General features: G+C 55.0%; 1 protein-coding gene across 16 annotated transcripts in view; it reads right to left on the reverse strand.

The window, feature by feature from the left end:
• B3GNTL1 (UDP-GlcNAc:betaGal beta-1,3-N-acetylglucosaminyltransferase like 1) overlaps positions 1-19465 on the reverse strand; it is a 96512-nt gene that overhangs the window by 54211 nt on the left and 22836 nt on the right. For 13 of the 16 annotated variants that reach the window (XR_008494923.2, XR_010124589.1, XR_010124588.1 and 10 more), the window contains one exon: positions 7783-7848. Coding sequence is in view for 8 of the 16 variants with exons in the window: in XM_063655875.1 (XP_063511945.1) it covers positions 7783-7848 (66 nt within the window). In the remaining 8 variants the exon portion in view is untranslated. Of the gene's footprint in view, positions 1-7782; positions 7849-12407; positions 12478-19465 lie in introns of those variants that run through there. The other 3 variants (XM_063655878.1, XM_063655877.1, XR_010124594.1) reach the window with 2 other exon arrangements.

A 19465-nucleotide genomic window follows, 5' to 3' on the forward strand; every position in this document is an offset into this window, starting at 1 on the left:
CAGGAGCTTTTGTGGGTGCCGCGCCTAGCAGAGGGCCTGGACCCAGTGAGCAGATGTGAATGAGAGGGCTGTGCGGGGCCCGAGAGGCTGGCTAACTTCCTCCAGGTTCCTAAGATGTGAATGAGAGGGCTGTGCGGGACCCGAGAGGCTGGCTAACTCCCTCCAGGTTCCTAGAAGAAGCCACTTTCAAGGCTCTCGAGAAATGTTATGAGCTAATTCATTTGAAAGCCTCTGTGCCAACAGGCGGAGCAGAAAGCGCAGGCCGGTGGAGTTGATCCCAACAAGCAATCTTGGAACTCTTTCTGAATTTATACGGGGACCACCAGGATCTGGCAATTCCACTGAAAAAAAGAGTCAGAACGTTGAAAGGATAGGATACTGACAGACGGGAGGTGTGGGGGGACATGGGGGACTGTGTTCCCTGAGTTACCCACCACAGTCCCTCCCTGCCTGCCCTCCTCATATGGCCATTGACCCTCAATCACTGAGAGGTGAGGTCTGCGCTCCCTCCCCTCAAATCTGGGGTCAGCGTGATACCACGTGACACGGTGCTCTGGGGCTACATTGTCAAAGGCAACGCAGCTTCCGGCAGGCTCTCCTGGACACTTGTTCTTGCAGCCACCACACTGCGAGGAAGCTTGAGCAGCTTCGTGGAGAGAAAGCGCCCGGCCCGGATCCCTGCTGCCGAGCGAGTGCGCAGGCTCGAGATGATCCCAGCCCGGCAGTCCAGAGGTGAGGACGCCTGTGAATGGAGACAAGTGGCCCCTCCTGACCCACAAAGACGGAAACTCAGACCTGCAAGATGAACCCATCACACAGAAGGAAACTCACACCCCCAGGTGAACCCATCACACAGAAGGAAACTCACACCCTCGAGGTGAACCCATCACACAGAAGGAAACTCACACCCTCGAGGTGAACCCATCACACAGAAGGAAACTCACACCCTCGAGGTGAACCCATGATACAGAAAGAAACTCACACCCTCGAGGTGAACCCATCATACAGAAGGAAACTCACACCCTCGAGGTGAACCCATCATACAGAAAGAAACTCACACCCTCGAAGTGAACCCATCACACAGAAGGAAACTCACACCCCCAGGTGAACCCATCACACAGAAGGAAACTCACACCCTCGAGGTGAACCCATCATACAGAAGGAAACTCACACCCTCGAGGTGAACCCGTCACACAGAAGGAAACTCACACCCTCGAGGTGAACCCATCACACAGAAGGAAACTCACACCCTCGAGGTGAACCCATCATACAGAAGGAAACTCACACCCTCGAGGTGAACCCATCATACAGAAGGAAACTCACACCCTCGAGGTGAACCCATCACACAGAAGGAAACTCACACCCTCGAGGTGAACCCATGATACAGAAAGAAACCCACACCCTCGAGGTGAACCCATCATACAGAAAGAAACTCACACCCCCAGGTGAACCCATCACACAGAAGGAAACTCAAACCCCCAGGTGAACCCATCACACAGAAGGAAACTCACACCCTTGAGGTGAACCCATCACACAGAAGGAAACTCACACCCTCGAGGTGAACCCATCACACAGAAGGAAACTCACACCCTCGAGGTGAACCCATCACACAGAAGGAAACTCACACCCTCGAGGTGAACCCATCATACAGAAGGAAACTCACACCCTCGAGGTGAACCCATCACACAGAAGGAAACTCACACCCTCGAGGTGAACCCATCACACAGACGGAAACTCACACCCCCAGGTGAACCCATCACACAGAAGGAAACTCACCCCCTCGAGGTGAACCCATCATACAGAAGGAAACTCACACCCTCGAGGTGAACCCATCATACAGAAAGAAACTCACACCCTCGAAGTGAACCCATCACACAGAAGGAAACTCACACCCCCAGGTGAACCCATCACACAGAAGGAAACTCACACCCTCGAGGTGAACCCATCATACAGAAGGAAACTCACACCCCCAGGTGAACCCATCACACAGAAGGAAACTCACCCCCTCGAGGTGAACCCATCATACAGAAGGAAACTCACACCCTCGAGGTGAACCCATCATACAGAAGGAAACTCACACCCTCGAGGTGAACCCATCGTACAGAAAGAAACTCACACCCCCAGGTGAACCCATCACACAGAAGGAAACTCACACCCTCGAGGTGAACCCATCATACAGAAGGAAACTCACACCCCCAGGTGAACCCATCACACAGAAGGAAACTCACACCCTCGAGGTGAACCCATCATACAGAAGGAAACTCACACCCCCAGGTGAACCCATCACACAGAAGGAAACTCACACCCTCGAGGTGAACCCATGATACAGAAAGAAACTCACACCCTCGAGGTGAACCCATCATACAGAAAGAAACTCACACCGTCGAGGTGAACCCATCATACAGAAAGAAACTCACACCCTCGAGGTGAACCCATCACACAGAAGGAAACTCACACCCCCAGGTGAACCCATCATACAGAAGGAAACTCACACCCTCAAGGTGAGTCCCCCATCATAAAACATAACTCAGGGCTGGGACGTAACTCAGGGCCGGGTATGGTAGCTCACGCCTGTAATCCCAGCACTTTGAGAGGCAGAGGCGGGTGGATCACGAGGTCAGGCGTTCGAGACCAGCCTGACCAACAAAACCGTCTCTACTAAAAATACAAAAAAATTAGCCGGGCGTGATGGTGCACACCTGTAATCCCAGCTACTCAGGAGGCTGAGGCAGGAGAATCGCTTGAACCTTGGAGGTGGAGGTTGCAGTGAGCCGAGACCGTACCCCTGCACTCCAGCCTGGGAAATGGAGCAAGACTCCATCTCAAAAAAAAAAAGTAACTTAGATTCACGAGGTAAGCCCCCCACACAGAAAGGAACTGAGACCCTTGAGGTGAGTCCCCCCCATTGCACGGCCTGGCACAGTTTGCAGGGCACTTGGCTCTAAAGACCTCAGGGCTGCTGGGGCTGCAGCTCAGGCTCCCTGTGGATTCGCCACAGAGGTTGAGTCCTGAAGACAGCAAAGGGGCGAGACCTCCAATGGGCAGTGCAGGAGGGTCAAGTGTGTCTGGGTGAACCCGGGTGAGGCACCCTCGGTGCATGGCGCTGGGTGCGAGGGAGGAAGGAGGGGCTGGGCTGAGGCGGGAGGCAAAGCGTTAGGAACGCAGAGAGAGCTCAGAAGGGCCCCTTCCCAGAAAGACACGTTTCTGGAACGGACTCAAGAAGTCAGCTTCTAAATTACACTGAAGGAAAGAAAAGAAAACAGTTGCATTTTTGACACTAACATCAGCTCCCTGGGGCCACTGCCTTGGAGTGAACGACTTGCTGTCCACTGCTGCGGGGGAGGGGGGCTGTGGAGACCCCTGGCGTGGGGGGCTGTGGGGGCCCCTGGCGTGGGGAGCTGTGGGGGCCCCTGGCGTGGGGGGCTGTGGGGGCCCCTGGTGTGGGGGGCTGTGGGGGCCCCTGGTGTGGGGGGCTGTGGGGGCCCCTGGTGTGGAGCTGTGGGGGAGGAGGGCTGCGGGGGAGGGGGGCTGTGGGGGCCCCTGGCGTGGGGGGCTGTGGGGGCCCCTGGTGTGGGGGGCTGTGGGGGCCCCTGGTGTGGGGAGCTGTGGGGGCCCCTGGTGTGGTGGGCTGAGGGGGCCCCTGGTGTGGGGAGCTGTGGGGGCCCCTGGTGTGTGGGGCTGTGGGGGCCCCTGGTGTGGGGAGCTGTGGGGGCCCCTGGTGTGGGGGGCTGTGGGGGCCCCTGGTGTGGGGGGCTGTGGGGGCCCCTGGTGTGGGGGACTGTGGGGGCCCCTGGTGTGTGGGGCTGTGGGGGCCCCTGGTGTGGGGAGCTGTGGGGGCCCCTGGTGTGGGGAGCTGTGGGGGCCCCTGGTGTGTGGGGCTGTGGGGGCCCCTGGTGTGGGGAGCTGTGGGCAGCCAGGGGTGCACGGGGAGCTCGTCCAACCACCAGGCAGGCGGCTCTCCCCCAGCACTGCTGCTGCTGAGCCACGCCCCAGGGTCCAGAGTCGCCAGCACTGGGGGCTTCGACTGTCACTCCTGAGCAGCGATGGCGAAGGTGAAGGAGGAGCACCCAGGGCCGACAGCCCGAACTACAGCCCAGCAGAGCCCAGAGGCACCCGTCCGATGTGACTCTGTCACTCCCTGCCCCCGGAGCGAAGAGCACTGTCAGAGGAGAGCCCACAAGCACTCCAACTTCAAGAGCTGAGTCAGTCACTGCAACAGCTTCTGCCTCTCCAAGGCCCAGTCTGGCATGTTCTGACCCCTTCCAGCTTGGGAAGTCACCCACCGGTCTGGGCATGGGCTCACAGGGCTGGGGGCCGTGGCCCTCCCAGGCTACATGTGCAGAGGGGCTGACGCCCCAGCCCTGTGCTCCGGGACTTCCTTAGACAAAGGCTGCAGAGTGCAACGCGGATTCATTTAAACAGAACACCTGGAAGTCCTGTTTATTTAAGTTAACATGCAGCTTCTTGTGGGGGCAGAAGTGGAAGCAGGGAGAGTCGGCTGCCGTGCCGTCCGGATGATTATGGCACAGGTAAGGCGCGGGGAACAGCGCCCAGGATGCAGGGCACGGCGGCTCCACCCATTCCCCCGACAGGCAAGCTGTGGCTCAGGCTGCTTCACAGGAACCTCCTGTCTTTGTTCCTTTGCTTCGCTTCCCTACACCTCCCTGCACGCTCCATCCCAGTGGACAGGGTCGGTGAGGCTGTACCCTACGGTGGAGCACCTGCTCTCATGGGGTCGTACCCTGAGGACCGGTCTTGAACACTGGGAACAGAGATCAGTTCTGGAAAGGAGCTGGGTGGAGCCAGGGCAGCCTTCGTGTTTGGTCTGGGGTGGTCTAGAGGTGACCAAGAATGCAGGCTTTCCTCTCCGACGCCTCCTGAGCACAGGCACAGAGGCGGGAAACCAGAGTGCACAGCGTCAGGAATCCAAGGGTCAGCCGGGGCGAAAGGAGGAGGAAGGACGGGGGTCAGCTGGCCCTCAGGAACAGGGGCAAGTTACAGGGCGCAATACGGGTTCCCTGTTCTTGCTAACCTTGCATAATGGTGCCCTACATGCAGGATTCCTAAAGTTCTGCAGTGATTTATTTACATGCAAATGCACGATTTATGAAAGCTGCCATCAAAGGTCCTTCCTAATTAGCTGGTTTCTTGTAAAAGATCTTAAGAAAACAACGACCAAGTACAAGTATCTCAGCATTTATTTCATTCTCTCAAGACAAACTACACAATGTAATTCACGTAACCACTAACCAGCAACTGCAAATTAAGATTTTTGTAGGTCATGATTTCTAAAAAATGCAGCCACGCAATAACAGCCTTTCTAAAGCTGACTTTGTTTTAGTGAAACAAAACTGTGATGACATCCCTAAGTTTCCTCCAGAAGAGCTTCGACGTGGAGAAACGGTGTGGATGCTCTACCTAACTGCGCCACTGGGAGAAGAGGAGGCACCTGGAGCAGAAGCTTCTCTCCCAAGTGCACAACAGAGCATCAGCGAAGGCAGTGAGAAGAGTAGCAAGAAAAAGGTTTAAAATCATCGACGAAAATGGAAATTAAGGTTGTCTTATTACAATTAAGACAAACTGACCATGTGCATTTTCCCCACATTCCTGTGGGGAATCCCAACTCGTTTGAACACATGCCACGAACTCCTGGTATCCGTAAGTATCCCAGCTCATTTGAACACATGACATGAAGAACTGCCAAAGGCAACTCCATTAATGAAGCCAATCTGGGCTTGTTTTTCAGTATGGAAATGAAAACATATCTGAAAGTATCTCCTCCACTAAAATGTCAACACTCATAACAAAATTCCTTAGACGTTTGTATGATGGATTCTAAATAGCTGGCAACTATCATTTCTAGCTGTGTAAAAATCGCTGTGGCACCTCACATACGGACGGCTCAGTCCAGCCACGGTTTGCAGCTCATGGGCTGGCACAGGGTCTGCTCCACCTTTCAGTCCACAGGACCACACAGCTGCAAGAGCAGGGACGCAAAGGGAGCCGTCGGGCAGCTAACGTGGCAGGGACTCCCCTTTCCTCTCCAGCCTCCACGTGCGATATCTCACACCTCTCTGCGAAAGGCCCTCCTGGAAACCCCAGACTCTGCACTTTCCTCACATAAGCTGTCCACAGAAGTCCATCCCGAAGGACATTTTCCCCCATTTTTCCCCACAAAGGAACTGGACTGGAAAAACCGTCTGTGATCACTCTCTGTTTCCACGTGACTGAAACCCCACAGCACCTGTGGCTGGGGGAGAAATCACCCCTAATCCCTAGATCCCTGGACCCCCCGTCCCGCCCGACACGCAGACACTCTTGGATGTCTCTCCCAGGTAGTCCATGCCTGTAAACTTCCAGAAACTGACTTCTGGAGCCTGTGGCCCCGACTGCCATGGATATGCTCTCACACTCACACATATTTGTGGTTGCTAAGGAGAAACATTCAGACATATTTGTGGTTCCTAAACTTTGTAAACACGTGACCCTTTTAAGAATCTGCTACAAGCCACAGAGCTCTCTCCTGCCCTCACAGAAAATGTGCCCCCACAGAAGGCCCTGCAGCCACGCTGGGGCCACTGAGCCCAGGACCCAACACACCCCCAAAGGAGGCAACCGTGTGGGTCCCTCTGCATCCGAGAAGGTGGTCTGTGTCTCAGTCTGTCTCCTGCCTCACGTGAGACGCAAACCTCCGTGCAGCCGGCTGCACCCCCAGCACCGCCCACCCCCAGCGCACCAGCCCTGCCCCCGTCCCAACTCCCCTCTCCCTAAATGCTGCCCCCCCCAAACCCCCACACCCTTCCCCCCTCCCAACCCCCTCTGGTTCCAACACCCAGGCCCTCCCCTTCAGACGCCCCCAGCACACTAGTCCTGCCCTTGCCCCCCTGCCCCTGACCCCCCACAGGGTGAACCGTCGCGAGCACCCACTCTGTGGGGAGCCGGGCTCCCAGCACCGTGTGGGCCAGACCCTGCTGTGACCGGGCCCGTCTGTGACCTGACTGGGATGTGACCAGAGCCGGCCGTGACTGAACCGTGTGGTGACCCAACCGTACACGTGCCCACGACGCACAGCCCCACGGAGGGAGGGCAGAAGGGCCTGTCCAGGGTGAGCACCAAACTGCCTGGGGGACGGATACTGTGGGCGCTGGACAGTTATGGATCCCTTGGTGTTAAAACCCAAGTGATCACCGTTGTGATTCAAAGTCTTCTAAAACTTGAGTGAGATCTCTGAGGACACAGTCACCTTCCCTGAAGCCAGCAGGAGCCTCACGGTGGCTGAGACACCAGCTCCAGGGATCCCTGGGCCATGTGTCCCCACCATCTGCGGTGGGGGATGGAGGAGCCTAGGGGGCACTGCTGGGCTCAGGAGGGGCCCGAGGAAGCCTGGCTTTGGAGGGGCAAACCGAGAAGCCATTCTAAAGATAAAAACCATAATTTAAGGTCGTCTAAATAAGAAAAACGTTTAGCTGAGAACACGGTATAGCTCTCAGCCTGTGTTTTCATGTCTAAGGTGCTCAGCTTCTAAAACACTGATTAAAAACAAACAACACAACCACCTTTGCACCCTATGAAAATAACAGGAGAAAAAATCAGGGGTGTGTTTTTCTCCAAAGGAAAACACCCTCCAGGGCTCAGAGACATGCCGGCCACAGATCCCTCTCCATGACTTGGCAGTCTCACCATAGCCTGATTCTTTCCACCCCTAGGAAAACTCTTTATTTAAAAAACCACAGTGGTAATTTCACTAAAGGTAGTAACGACACTAAGGAGGCCAGTACTTACGCTCGACGGGTGCTGAACGGCAGCCTCGTGTTGCAGCCTCACCCGCTGGGGCATCATGACGTCATCCTGCAGTAAAGAACACACTTTCCGTTTGTTTGTTTGCATTGATTGATGGATGGACTAATACGGTCCCGCTTTATTGTCCAGGCTGGAGTGCAGCGGCACGATCATAGCTCACTGCAGCCTCAAATTCCCGGCCTCAACTGATCCTCTTGCCTCAGCCTCCCAAAGAGTTGGGATTTCAGGCTTGAGCCACCATGCCCAGCCCCAAGAACATATTTTAAACTCACATAAAGCAATTCCTACAAGCAAGTGAGAAAACGATAGACAATCCAACAGCAAAACAGGCAAGGGCCTTGAACAGGCCATTCAGACAAGAGGATTTCCAGTGGACCAACCACCTCATCAGCCATCAGAGAAATGCAATTAGTTATGCAGCGGAGAAGGAAAAATAAAAAACGCTGACAATTCCAAGTGTACTTGATTAGGCAGAACAAGAGCTCCCACGCACTGCTGGCTGTGGTGAGGACCTGCCACCACCGTGGAGCGGGACCGTCTGCGGTGAGGGCCGCACTGGCTCCGAATGGGCCTCTGGGACGTGGAGCTGTTTCTCCCCAGCCAGGGCTCACGGGGCCAGGAATCGAGCGGCGGACGTGGGAGTGGCACTCACTGTCACCCCTGGCGATGTACTAGGGGAGCTCCTGCTTCCTGTCCCCTGACGTTGTGGTCTACAGGCCGAGAGGTCTGAGTCCCAGGGGAGGAACACTGCCACCAGGAGACGCACGCCGCCGCCTCCAGAATGGAAGTTAAGACCCCACCCGGCCCCTGTGGGCTCCTCATGCCTCTGAGTCCACGCCCAGAAAGGGATTGTCTGTGCTGGCCCGGGGATTGATCCTGACCACCCGGGGGAATTGGCCTACGTGGCCACAACGGAGGCAGGACAGAGTCTGTGATGCAGGAGAACCCTGGGGCGTCAAATTACTCCACAGAGAACGGTTCAAATAAAATGGCCAGTACGCAAAGACAGCCAGGCTTACAAGTAAAAACAGACAAAATACCAGACAACAAAAGACTTGATATATTCAAATTATCACGCACAAAATATTTTAAAAATCTACGCAAGTTGTATTTAAAAAACGAAAAGATATAAGACATGAGCCAGTCATAAAAGGACAAATATTGTCACAGGAGGTCCCTCAGCAGAGCCAGTCATGGGGACTGGATGTAGAAGGGTGGAAGCCAGAGGCTGGGGCCGACAACGGGCTGTTTCATGGGGACAGAACTTCACTTCGGGAAGACGGGAAAGATCTGGAGACGGAGGCGACAGAGGCTGCACAGCAATGTGACTGTACTTGACACCACTGAACTATGCACTTAAAATGGCTAAAATGGTAAATTTTATGTTATACACATTTTACCACACACAAAAACTAAAAGACAAACTTAAACAATAGAACTCTTTTTCTTTTTTTTGAGTCAGAGTTTTGCTCTTGTTGCCCAGGCTGGAGTGCGATGGTGCAATCTCGGCTCACCGCAACCTCCTTCTCCTGGGTTCTAGCGATTCTCCTGCCTCAACCTCCCGAGTAGCTGGGATTACAGATGCCACCACCACGCCCGGCTAATTTTCACATTTTTAGTAGAGACGGGGTTTCACCATGTTGGCCAGGCTGATCTCGAACTCCTGACCTCAGGTGATCCACCCGCCTCGGCCTCCCAAAGTGCTGGGATTATAGGTGTGAGCCACTGCGCCCGGCCAAGAATAGAACTATTAGAACTAAAAGACAAATCCCAATTAAGCATAACACAGACAAATTTAACAGAAAAACAGATTTTCTAAAGAGATAGTGAATTTGAACATATATCAAAATAAATTATTCAGCATTCAGCATGGAAAGACCAGAAGATGGAAAGCAGGGAAAAAAAAAAGAAGAAAAACCAAAGCGATATAAAGCGTAAGAGGGTCCCAGAAAGAGAGAGAGAAAAGCTTACTGGAAACAAGCAAACTTTGAAGAAACGACGGCTGAGAAATTTCTGAGACCGATAAGGACGCCAGCACACACAATTACAAAGCCCAGGCCAGGCAAGTCCCAGAAAACCCAGGTGCCGAGTCCACTTCCAGGAACGGATGAATAAGTTGCTTCAGAACAATAGTTTCCATAGGATAGCTGGAAAAGCTAGAAAAATACTAAAACAAAACAAAATGCCTGTTGAAAGGCACTGGAGAACCACAAAGGCCACGAGGACCAAAGACCGAGGTCTGCAGCGGAGAAGCCCAGAGAGGTGAGCAGGACGCCCCCGGGGATGTGATGGGGTCTCGGGGCCCAGCCCGCCAGGCCACCAGCCCACCTGCCCGTCGGGAGCCAAAGTCAGCCCCAGGGGAGGTGATGGTCATCCCGACCACCCGGTTATTTCTAAAACCAGCGTCTCAAAGAGTCACTGATTCTGACGCAGTGCGGGAGAGGCCACCCCCGCATGGCACTTCTGCCGCTCCCAGGGCTGGAAGGAAACACGGGGTTCAGGGATCTGTGAGGACGGGGACTGGAGAACACCCCGAGTTTTCTGCTGGGACCCACGAGAACCAACTGCATTTAATTTGGGGAAGACAGAGAAAGAGGTCATTGGGAAGAGGCGAGAAAGGGGCTTCCGAGGTGGTTATCTTCTACGGTGGCCACAGGAATATTTGCTTTACGACACTTTATAGAGTCGTACATTTGTGTCCCACACGAGTATTTGCTTTATGAAGCTTTATGTACATTTGTGCTCTACATGAATATTTGCTTTACAATACTTTAATGATACTTTATGGACATTTGTGTTTTGTGCTCTTCTGTGTTTTTCTTCGTCACGAAAATGATGAAACAAACAAGAATTTTGAACATGAGGTTGTTGCTAGAAGCACTTCTGTTCAACACTGTACTGGAGGTCCTAGTCAGTATAATGAACTGAACGAAGAACGTGGAATAAGTAAGATTGGAATAGACATTGGAGAGGGGTAAAAGGATCCTTATTCACAGGTGACATAATCATTTCATAGTAAATTGTAAAGAATATGCAAAAAAAACCTCTACTAGAATAAGCCAATGTAGCATATTTGCAGCAATAAAACTTGGAAATGAATTGTTAATACCACTTTTCAATAGCACTGAAACCCACAAAATACTTAGAGATATATTTTATTAAATTTATGTTGAAGACCCATACCCTAAAAACTACAAAACATTCCACAGAGAAATTTAAGAAGGCATAAATACACGGAAAGATATACTATCTTACGGATTAGAAGACTCAATACTAAGATCCTCAAGTGGATTTATAGATTCAATGTAATCCAAATAAAAATCAGCAGGCTTGACAAGTTCATTCTAAAATTTTGCAGAATTCAAAGGACCTAAAAGAAAAAAACGAAAAAAACCAACACAACCATTTTGAGAGCGGGAAGAACAAAGCTGGAAGACTTACAATCCCAGATTTTGAGACTTACTATAAAGCTACACTGTAGTTTTATTACTGCAGCTGCTAGAATAATCACGTAATAGTAATCAAGACAGAGTGGAATTGGTATAAAGAGAAATATAAAGATCAGTGGAACAGAACAGAGCACAGAAATAGATCAAATAGATTATGCTTTTTTGGATCCACTGATTTTCAACAAAGGTGCCAAGATAATTCCATAGAGAAAGAACAGGAATACTGGAAAAACTGGACATCATCCAGGAAAAACAATCCTCAGCCCCCATATACACCATCTTCAAAAACTAACCTGAAATGAACCACAGGTCTCAATGTAAAAGATAAAAATAGAAGACATCCAAGAGAAAATGAAGAAAACTTTGGGGCAGACAAAGGTTTCTTAGGTTCTTAGACGGGACACAAAAAGCACAAATCTTATTTTTTTTTAAGTGATAAAATGGTCATTATCAAAATTTAAAACTTCTGCTCATCAAGACACCGCCCCACCTGCACCAGAGTGAACTCACATTAGCTCAGCACTGTCCCCGCCCCACCTGCACCAGAGTGAACTCACATTAGCTCAGCACTGTCCCCGCCCCACCTGCACCAGAGTGAACTCGCATTAGCTCAGCACTGTCCCCGCCCCACCTGCACCAGAGTGAACTCGCATTAGCTCAGCACTGTCCCCATCCCCCTACACCAGAGTGAACTCGCATTAGCTCAGCACTGTCCCCATCCCCCTACACCAGAGTGAACTCACATTAGCTCAGCACTGTCCCCATCCCCCTACACCAGCGTGAACTCACATTAGCTCAGCACTGTCCCCATCCCCCTACACCAGCGTGAACTCACATTACCTCAGCACTGTCCCCATCCCCCTACACCAGAGTGAACTCACATTAGCTCAGCACTGTCCCCATCCCCCTACACCAGCGTGAACTCACATTAGCTCAGCACTGTCCCCATCCCCCTACACCAGAGTGAACTCGCATTAGCTTAGCACTGTCCCCGCCCCACCTGCACCAGTGTGAACTCACATTAGCTCAGCACTGTCCCCATCCCCCTACACCAGTGTGAACTCACATTAGCTCAGCACTGTCCCATCCCCCTACACCAGCGTGAACTCACATTAGCTCAGCACTGTCCCCGCCCCACCTGCACCAGCGTGAACTCACATTGGCTCCTCTCCGCTCTTTTCTAAAGTTGCAGCAGATTCTATACAGCTGATACCAACATTCTTTTCTAAACAATTCCAGGCTAAAGCCGACAAGTCAAATATAGAAGTCAGGTGGCATGTGATAAAGAGATGAGGAAAAACACACTTCCTCACTCAGCTAGCAACATCTGCATTTAATCAGTTACTGACCAGTGTGCCATTCTAAATATAGGGAAAACAGCATGATTCAGGAATCTCTTGGTCACCACCATGCTCTGTGGCGAAACGTTCTGCTCTCAAAACCACCCAAGACAAAGCATGTGGCCTCGTGTCCCCCTTCTGTTAGACGCGTGCTGGGGAGGCGCCAGATCTCCTTCCTTCCGCCCCCACGTCTCCCGACCTCCAGCAGCTGCAGCGAAGAGCTGGAAGGGAAAGTGGAAACCCAACCTTCATGGGTTAAATGGGCCGACGCTTCTATAACACTCACTAGCAGTGGGACAAAGTGTTTCATCACAAAGGAGGCTGAAATTGCCTTTCTCGATTTTCTGCAAATTAGCCATTTAAAAGTGCCTCCTCCCCTACTGATTCTGCACCGGTTCCTTCTACCTCGCCAGAGAAAACGCCGGACCGTGTGTCTCTAACACCGGAGACGCCGGAGGGTACAGTGTGGGGAGGACTCGCCTGATACGAGGTCCTGTGTCCCCACATTTCCTGTTGGACCTAAAGGCTAAACAGGGGTGAACACACAAGAGGCTCCAGGTGTCCACTCCTGGAGGCAGAGTCCCTGATGTGCTCGGGCAGCAGAGCGGCCCTCCTGGTCGTCTGCACAGGAGCCCCCAGCGCAGGCCTCAGGTGATCCCGGCCGCAGCTACTGGCCAGCTCAGCAGCAGCCTCCGCGCGGAGTCCTCCAGGCTGGCAGGCCCTGCTTCTGAATTCAGCATCGACTCCCTGCTAGAGGTGCTGCTCCACGGTTTCCCGAATAGTTTCTTCAACTGGAAATCAAGTCACCTCCAAGACCACACGGCAGTTCAGATGGAGTTCGCGAGACCACGCACGAGACAGGCGCGGACGTGGCCAGCAGAGCCCTCTCTCATCCGCCTCCAGTCTCCAAGTGAGGTGGGTTGCGTGGGGGGGCCGCAGCTGTTGAGGGATAAACATCTGTGTCCTGTGTAGAGACCGGGCTCTGTGTGTGGAGGGAAAAGCTGGCAACTGTGCAGGGCCCCAACCCCACCAGGAGAAGAGGACTCTGGCCCAGGGGCGAATCCACGCGTGTCAACATGCCCCCGGGGCTGAGCCTGCGGAAGCTGCGGGTTCCTGGTGTGGGTCAGGCCTGGGTAAGGGGCCTGAGGTCCATGATGCCCCCGACACTCGGCATGCCCTGGTCACCTTCTGCAGCCAGACAGGCAGATGCTGTGATGCTGAGGAGTGACCAGAACGCCGTAGCCATGGGGCCTGGGCCGTGCTGCTCAGGTGTGCAAAGCACTCCAACTGCTGCCAGACCCCCTGCTGGACACATCGGCCGGCACAGAGGGCAGCAAACGGCTACTGCTGGCCAGGATCTCCAGAGCCGAGAGCAGCCCGCAGCCGCAAGACCACAGTCCTTGTTCCAGGAGCAAGACGTCCTCCAAGGTCGTGGGGCCTAGTCAAAGGGCATGGAGGCCAGTCTGAAAGGTCCCTCGCTGGCCAAATCACAGACAGTGTGAACATCACAGTAAGTGACAGTAACTAATGATAACTCAAATAAAACAGAAACCGCGGAGTCCACACACACACACACACACACACAGACACTGTGGAGTCCACACACATAGAAACTGTGCAGTCCACACACACATAAGTGCAGGTGTCCATTGCAAGTCTGATGAGGAGCAGGATGTGTGCTTGGTCTCGCCTTTCCACAGAGCAGGTGCAACCTGCCCCAGGTGCTGGAGCTGAGCCCCCTCAGCAAAGAGGCAAATCAAAACCACATGTTCGACAGAGAGAGCTGCACGGCCTAACCTCACTGTGAGGAAACAGACAGCATGAGTGTTGGGGCGTTCCACGAAGAAAGTGCCTCAGAACCTTCAAAACATCAAGAAGAGCAGAGTCAAGGCGGGGCTGAGGGTATTCCAGGCGGAGGAGATTACAGAGACACAGCAACTAAATGCAGGGCGATTCTGAGCAGGGGCTTCTCCAACGGCACCTCTGGGACAGCCCGGCCCAGCACCAGGTGTCAGTTGTGTCCCGGTGAGCACATCCCTGCCGTGACGGGAAGCTGTGGGCTACAGGAGAACGTTCTCTGCAGGACGTTCACACACGTACTTGGGATGACACACACGATGCTGGTGGCCTAAGCCAATGGCTCAGGGAGAACAGAAAATTCTTTGCAGTATCCTTGAAACTTTCTGTGAGTTCTGATGGTTTCAAAAGGGAAAGAGAAATGAGCAAAAAGATGCAGACACTTTTCACAGAAAAGGAAACCCACATGGCCAGAACAGAAGACGATGCTCATCATAACCCGTGACCAGGAAGTGCAAATCCAGGCGCGGCAAGGCCCCCTTCGCTCCTGCTCAGCCAGCAAAAGTGAACTCCCCGGAATTCTAAGTGCTGGAGAGCCAGCGAGAGTGCGGGTGTTCGCAGGCATCTCTCTTCCGTGCCCTGGGAGTCGGCAAATCCACTTCCAGGTACAAACCTAAGAGGAACACACATGCACAGCCAGAGGTGTGTGCACAGACCACAGCAGCACCATTCCTAAAAGCAAAAACCTGGTGGCAGCCCAAAAGCCCGTCCACAGGAGGAAAGATGGACGTATGTGGCAGGTTTGCTCAGCAGAATGCTGTACGGCAGAGAAACCAAACAAACTCAGACGACAGATACACAGAGCGGGGCGGGGAGCCTGGCAGACAAACCCACCCTCCACAGACACACAGAGCGGGCGGGGAGCCTGCAGACAAACCCACCCTCCACAGACACACAGAGCGGGGCGGGGAGCCCGCAGACAAACCCACCCTCGACAGACACACAGAGCGGGACGGGGAGCCTGCAGACAAACCCACCCTCGACAGATACACAGAGCGGAGCAGGGAACCCGCAGACAAACCCACCCTCCACAGACACACAGAGTGGGACGGGGAGCCCGCAGACAAACCCACCCTCCACAGATACACAGAGCGGGGCGGGGAGCCCGCAGACAAACCCACCCTCGACAGACACACAGAGCGGGACGGGGAGCCTGCAGACAAACCCACCCTCGACAGATACACAGAGCGGACCAGGGAGCCCGCAGACAAACCCACCCTCGACAGACACACAGAGCGGGCGGGGAGCCCGCAGACAAACCCACCCTCGACAGACACACAGAGCGGAGCAGGGAGCCTGCAGACAAACCCACCCTCGACAGACACACAGAGCGGGGCGGGGAGCCCGCAGACAAACCCACCCTCGACAGACACACAGAGCGGGACGGGGAGCCTGCAGACAAACCCACCCTCGACAGATACACAGAGCGGAGCAGGGAGCCCGCAGACAAACCCACCCTCGACAGACACACAGAGCGGGCGGGGAGCCTGCAGACAAACCCACCCTCCACAGACACACAGAGCGGGCGGGGAGCCTGCAGACAAACCCACCCTCGACAGACACACAGAGCGGAGCAGGGAGCCCGCAGACAAACCCACCCTCGACAGACACACAGAGCGGAGCAGGGAGCCCGCAGACAAACCCACCCTCGACAGACACACAGAGCGGGCGGGGAGCCTGCAGACAAACCCACCCTCGACAGACACACAGAGCGGGCGGGGAGCCCGCAGACAAACCCACCCTCGACAGACACACAGAGCGGAGCAGGGAGCCTGCAGACAAACCCACCCTCCACAGACACACAGAGCGGGCGGGGAGCCCGCAGACAAACCCACCCTCGACAGACACACAGAGCGGGACGGGGAGCCTGCAGACAAACCCACCCTCCACAGACACACAGAGCGGGGCGGGGAGCCCGCAGACAAACCCACCCTCGACAGACACACAGAGCGGGACGGGGAGCCTGCAGACAAACCCACCCTCCACAGACACACAGAGCGGGGCGGGGAGCCTGCAGACAAACCCACCCTCGACAGATACACAGAGCGGAGCAGGGAGCCCGCAGACAAACCCACCCTCGACAGACACACAGAGCGGGCGGGGAGCCTGCAGACAAACCCACCCTCCACAGATACACAGAGCGGAGCAGGGAGCCCGCAGACAAACCCACCCTCGACAGACACACAGAGCGGGCGGGGAGCCTGCAGACAAACCCACCCTCCACAGACACACAGAGCGGGCGGGGAGCCTGCAGACAAACCCACCCTCGACAGACACACAGAGCGGAGCAGGGAGCCTGCAGACAAACCCACCCTCGACAGACACACAGAGCGGAGCAGGGAGCCCGCAGACAAACCCACCCTCGACAGACACACAGAGCGGGCGGGGAGCCCGCAGACAAACCCACCCTCGACAGACACACAGAGCGGGCGGGGAGCCCGCAGACAAACCCACCCTCGACAGACACACAGAGCGGAGCAGGGAGCCCGCAGACAAACCCACCCTCCACAGACACACAGAGCGGGCGGGGAGCCCGCAGACAAACCCACCCTCGACAGACACACAGAGCGGGACGGGGAGCCTGCAGACAAACCCACCCTCCACAGACACACAGAGCGGGGCGGGGAGCCCGCAGACAAACCCACCCTCGACAGACACACAGAGCGGGACGGGGAGCCTGCAGACAAACCCACCCTCCACAGACACACAGAGCGGAGCAGGGAGCCTGCAGACAAACCCACCCTCGACAGATACACAGAGCGGAGCAGGGAGCCCGCAGACAAACCCACCCTCGACAGACACACAGAGCGGGCGGGGAGCCTGCAGACAAACCCACCCTCCACAGACACACAGAGCGGGCGGGGAGCCTGCAGACAAACCCACCCTCGACAGACACACAGAGCGGAGCAGGGAGCCTGCAGACAAACCCACCCTCGACAGACACACAGAGCGGAGCAGGGAGCCCGCAGACAAACCCACCCTCGACAGACACACAGAGCGGGCGGGGAGCCTGCAGACAAACCCACCCTCGACAGACACACAGAGCGGGGCGAGGAGCCTGCAGACAAACCCACCCTCACAGACACACAGAGCGGGACGGGGAGCCTGCAGACAAACCCACCCTCGACAGATACACAGAGCGGGCGGGGAGCCTGCAGACAAACCCACCCTCGACAGACACACAGAGCGGGGCGAGGAGCCTGCAGACAAACCCACCCTCACAGACACACAGAGCGGGACGGGGAGCCTGCAGACAAACCCACCCTCCACAGACACACAGAGCGGGCGGGGAGCCTGCAGACAAACCCACCCTCCACAGACACACAGAGCGGGCGGGGAGCCTGCAGACAAACCCACCCTCACACAGACACACAGAGCGGGGCGGGGAGCCCGCAGACAAACCCACCCTCCACAGACACACAGAGCGGAGCAGGGAGCCTGCAGACAAACCCACCCTCGACAGACACACAGAGCGGGCGGGGAGCCTGCAGACAAACCCACCCTCGACAGACACACAGAGCGGAGCAGGGAGCCCGCAGACAAACCCACCCTCCACAGACACACAGAGCGGGGCGGGGAGCCCGCAGACAAACCCACCCTCGACAGACACACAGAGCGGGGCGGGGAGCCCGCAGACAAACCCACCCTCCACAGACACACAGAGCGGGGCGGGGAGCCTGCAGACAAACCCACCCTCACACAGACACACAGAGCGGGGCGGGGAGCCTGCAGACAAACCCACCCTCGACAGATACACAGAGCGGGCGGGGAGCCTGCAGACAAACCCACCCTCGACAGACACACAGAGCGGGGCGAGGAGCCTGCAGACAAACCCACCCTCACAGACACACAGAGCGGGACGGGGAGCCTGCAGACAAACCCACCCTCGACAGACACACAGAGCGGGACGGGGAGCCTGCAGACAAACCCACCCTCCACAGATACACAGAGCGGGCGGGGAGCCTGCAGACAAACCCACCCTCCACAGACACACAGAGCGGGCGGGGAGCCTGCAGACAAACCCACCCTCCACAGACACACAGAGCGGAGCAGGGAGCCCGCAGACAAACCCACCCTCGACAGACACACAGAGCGGGCGGGGAGCCCGCAGACAAACCCACCCTCCACAGACACACAGAGCGGAGCAGGGAGCCTGCAGACAAACCCACCCTCGACAGACACACAGAGCGGGCGGGGAGCCTGCAGACAAACCCACCCTCGACAGACACACAGAGCGGGCGGGGAGCCCGCAGACAAACCCACCCTCGACAGACACACAGAGCGGGGCGGGGAGCCCGCAGACAAACCCACCCTCCACAGACACACAGAGCGGGGCGGGGAGCCCGCAGACAAACCCACCCTCACAGACACACAGAGCGGAGCAGGGAGCCTGCAGACAAACCCACCCTCACACGACCAAGTGATTTTCCACAAAGGCATCAGCACAATTCCATGGAGAAAAGAAAGCTCTTCAATAAATGGTGCTGGGACTGAATATTCACATGAAAAAAACTAACCTTGCCATTTACTTCACGCCACATACGGAAATTAACTAGAGATGGACAAGAGATGCCGATAGGACAGTCAAAACTAGAAGCTACCAGAAAAACACAACTTCTCCTTTGGGGTAAGCAAAGGTTTCTTAGGAAAAAATTTAACTAGAAAACAGTAAATAAGTTGGACTTCACTGATGTTAAAATCTTCTGCTCAAGACACCATTAAAATACGAAGAGGGGCCGGGCACGGTGGCTTATGCCTGTAATCTCCATGCTTTGAGAGGCTGAGACAGGAGCATTGCTTGAGCCTGGGAGGCTGAGGCTACAGTGAGTTGAGATCGGGCCACCGCACTCCAGCCTGGGTGACAAAGTGAGACGCTCTCAAAAAAAAAAAAAAAGCCACTTACAGGGAAAAAATATCCACAATCCATATACCTGACTACCTGACGAAGGACTTGTATCTAGAATATGTCATAAAACTCTTTAACTCATTAATAGTAAGATAAACAGGCCAGGTGTGGTG

Source organism: Pongo pygmaeus, chromosome 19 (assembly GCF_028885625.2).
Source record: "Pongo pygmaeus isolate AG05252 chromosome 19, NHGRI_mPonPyg2-v2.0_pri, whole genome shotgun sequence".
NCBI lineage: Eukaryota > Metazoa > Chordata > Mammalia > Primates > Hominidae > Pongo > Pongo pygmaeus.